The sequence below is a fragment of the Trichosurus vulpecula genome, chromosome 6 (genome assembly GCF_011100635.1).
Source record: "Trichosurus vulpecula isolate mTriVul1 chromosome 6, mTriVul1.pri, whole genome shotgun sequence".
NCBI lineage: Eukaryota > Metazoa > Chordata > Mammalia > Diprotodontia > Phalangeridae > Trichosurus > Trichosurus vulpecula.
Genome location: NC_050578.1, coordinates 2625237 through 2628835, shown reverse-complemented (window position 1 = coordinate 2628835; position 3599 = coordinate 2625237). Strand labels below are relative to the sequence as shown.

Below are 3599 nucleotides of genomic sequence, written 5' to 3'. Positions count from 1 at the left end.
CACCCCTGCCCCTGAAATAGCTGGGGCAGCAGTCACTCTCCCGAGTTGCAGCAGCCAGAGGGGTCCCTGTAGCCAAAAAGCCACGCGGCGGCTACTGGCCCTCCAGAAAGGCGGGGTTTGCTTGGGATGCAGCCGTGGGCCGTCAACGAGTTGAGGTCAGCCCATCTTAGGCTCTGGGGCAGAACAAGAGCCAGCCAAGGACGGGGTGTCTGCTTGTTGTTTGTCTAGGAGACTACACTCTGAAGATCGATCTGGCTGACTTTGAAGGAGAACACCGTTTCGCACAATATGAAAGCTTCCGAGTTGGCAATGAAAAGGTAGGAAAGGGGCTGTGTGAGCCAGCTGCCCCGCCGTCGGGAGGCTGAGGAACCCAGAAGCGGATGGAACACAGCACATTGTCCTCTGGTGGACTCTGAGGATGCCAATTCTATCCCCTTAGAGTGCCTATGAACTGAGCTTCAGGGAATACTCGGGCACAGCGGGAGACTCACTGGCCGGGAGCTTCCATCCTGAGGTCCAGTGGTGGGCCAGTCACCTACGAATGAAATTCAGCACTCGGGACCGAGATAATGACAACTATTCGGGGAGCTGTGCCAAGGAGGACCGAGCAGGCTGGTGGTACAACAGGTCACAAAGCATTTATTAAGCACCTACTGTGTGCTGGCCCTGGGGATGCACTGGGGATACCTGAGAAGGTAGAAAGCACCATCATTGCCCTCTAGGAGCCCACCGTCCATCGGAGTGACCCTTCAAACAGCTAGGCCCCAGTGAGCCAGAGACAAGGCCAGTGGGAGATGGTGCTAGAATCAATGGGGTTTGGAAGGCTTGTGGTAGAAGCTGGTGTTCTAGCTGGACTGGGGAGGCCAGGAGTGGAGATGAGCCAGGAGAAGAGAATTCACCACCGGGCTCTTACTGAGGCTTTCCCAAAGCTGCTGAATTTGCAAACAAATTCTTATCAGAGGAGAGATAGGGAGGGGGCTAGAGTCTGCCTGCCGGGAAGCTGGCTCTAATTATGATAGCACAGCAGAGCCAGGATCTCCTGCCTCCTGGCCCTGTAGGATGGAGCCACCTGGTCAGCAGCAGCTGGGAGAAGGAGTCAGGAAACCCGGGTTTGAGGCCGGCCTCCAGTGCGCATCCTAGGCCCAGCCTCAGTCACTCCCAAACGCCTGGTGGACTGCCCTCCACTACCTCATCTGGAACAGGGAAAAGTACAAAGGTGGACTCTGAGCTGCCAGAGGCTGGGAAGGAGTCATCTGGAGATCAGGGAGAAAGAAGAGCAGGCTCTAATTAGGCCAGCCCTGCCCACTCGGTTCTTTAGGCTGAGGCCTCCCTGGCCTCCAGTCCCTCCCTTCTCCAATCAGTCCTCCATGTAAGGGCCATGATAATCATAAATAATACAATGAAGTTAATAGTATAGCCAGCTAGTTTACATAGCACCTACTATGTGCCAGACAACTCCGGGAGGGCGATGCTGCTATTATCCCGTTTTATGGACGAGGAAACTGAGGCAAAGGGCAGTTAAGTGACCTGCCCAACATCACAAGGCCACTCAGTGCCTGAGGCCAGATTTGAACTCAGGTCTCCTTGGCTCCAGGCCCTAGCTGCCTTCAGAGGTTACAGGTGACTTTGGGCTGACAGTATAGAATACAAGAAGGAAGGGAAGGATGGAGTTCACCTAATGAGGGTCACTACAACCTGTGCCCAAGCCTTGTGAATCTGGTCCAAATGGGAGCGATGCAAGCAGGAGCCGGGTTCAAATCCTTCTCTGACCTAGTGAAGGTGTAAACCTGGGAAAGTCGCCCTCCAAGATCCAAGTTACAGAACAATTGGGTCTTTGCACTGTTGGAGAGAAATTCCTCTGGGCATTCCTAATCCTGATGAGATCTCAGAGCCCCGCCTCCCCTCAAAGAAGCCGGGACCTGTCTTACTCCTGTCCCCAGGCCTGGCTGCATCATCCGTGGAAGAGGCTTTCTTCATTCAGTGAGGTGGTTTCCTCAAGGCCCGTCCCATCAATGATGTTCTCCGTTTCTCCCATCAGGTGTCACTCAGCAAACCTCAACGGTCTGTACTACCAAGGGGCATACACCGGAGAAACGGACAATGGCATCGTTTGGTACACCTGGCACGGGTGGTGGTATTCTCTGAAGTCCGTGGTCATGAAGATCAGGCCCAGTGACTTTGTGCCCAATATCATTTAAATGGGCATCGTTCTGTGTTAAAAACCATTGATGGGGGCGATGCTTCTGGTAAGGGATGGACGCCATTTATCATTTGGCACACTTCCGATGAAGAAAATGTAATGAGAAATTAAGTAAATAAATGGTGGTGATGAAGAGGAAAAGGTAGGAAGCAGTGTGGGGGCCCTGCCTTCAGGGAGATGACAGTCAAGTCCATGAGACAACCCAGTGGAAACCCAAGAAAAGTTGGGTCCTTGTGCAGGAGCTAGATAACCATGGAGAGAACCCTCTGCCTCTGGGAGGGTGGGCTCTGGCGGTGCTGAGCCCTGAGGCCGAGAGGCAGGCCAATGACTGTCCCTCTGCCCTGGGCCCTGGCAGCCTGGCCACGGTGCCATGCTCAGCTCCGAGGCCACGTGGGAGGAAGGGTGCATTAACCATTAACTGGAGGGTGAAAAGGCTGAGAGGGCGCTCCTTCTTTAATCTCCTAGTTCTTGGGCAAAGCATTTTGTCCACAACAGTCATTGCGATAATAATGGCGCTCATTTCTAAAGTGCTTTCAGGTCATCTCCAGGAGGCAGGTGCTCCACTTTACAGGTGAGGAAATCAAGGCAGACAGGTGAAGTGACTTTCCCAGGGTCATACAAGTAGCCAGTGTCTAGACTGGATTTGAACTCGGGTCTTTCCCACTGTGCTACCAACTGCGGGCACCTTACCCAGCCCAGTGACCAAAGGAGTCCACGTAGGACCTCGTTTTAAAGAGCAGGAGGTGGAAGTGTCTCACCTGGGATCTCAGCCTAGACAGCCTGAGGGCCCACTCCTGGAAGGGAGCTTCTGCTCCTTGTGTTCTGCCCCAGGCTCCAGAACCTGGAATGGAAGCTGTCAAGTGGGCTCAAGAGAGATGCTTAAGACCTCCCTAAGCAGCTAGCACTTACCCCCAGGGCAATGGCAGGGGCGGGGGTGGGGGGGGTGGGGGGGGGGTGGGGGGGTGGGGGGGTGAGAGGGTGGGGGCTGTTCCTTTCCCAGAGAAGATGCTTCTCTGAGTATCCCACTCCCTTTAGGCAGAGATCCTCAACTGGAAAGATGGAGGGCATCCCTCAGGCATGCTCTCTTCCCTCTGCCTTCACCCTCACATCATTTCAATACCACCCACCCCCATCTCCTCCTTCTTTGCTCTAGTCTTAGAGAATCCAGGGGCCAGGCCAACCATCCCCTTCCATGTCCTCCAGCACTTTGTGCTTGCTCTCGCTCTCTCTGTCTCTGTCTCTCTCCTCTCTCATATCTTTCTTCTCTCTCCTCTCTCTCCTGTGCCTCCCTGTCTCTGTCTCTCTCCCTTTCCATCTCTCTGAATTTCTTCTCTCTCTCTCTCTCTCTCTCTCTCTCTCTCTCTCTCTCTCTCTCTCTCCCCCTCTCCCCCTGTCTCTG

General features: G+C 54.3%; 1 protein-coding gene across 2 annotated transcripts in view; it reads left to right on the top strand.

The window, feature by feature from the left end:
* Positions 1-2345, top strand: part of FGL1 (fibrinogen like 1) — an 11702-nt gene extending 9357 nt beyond the window's left edge. For both annotated transcript variants that reach the window (XM_036763217.1, XM_036763218.1), the window contains exons 6-8: positions 229-317; positions 440-627; positions 2039-2345. In XM_036763217.1, coding sequence (XP_036619112.1) covers positions 229-317; positions 440-627; positions 2039-2198 — 437 coding nt within the window. In that variant the 3' untranslated portion in view covers positions 2199-2345. The remainder of the gene's footprint in view (positions 1-228; positions 318-439; positions 628-2038) is intronic.
* The last annotated feature ends 1254 nt before the right edge of the window (positions 2346-3599 follow it).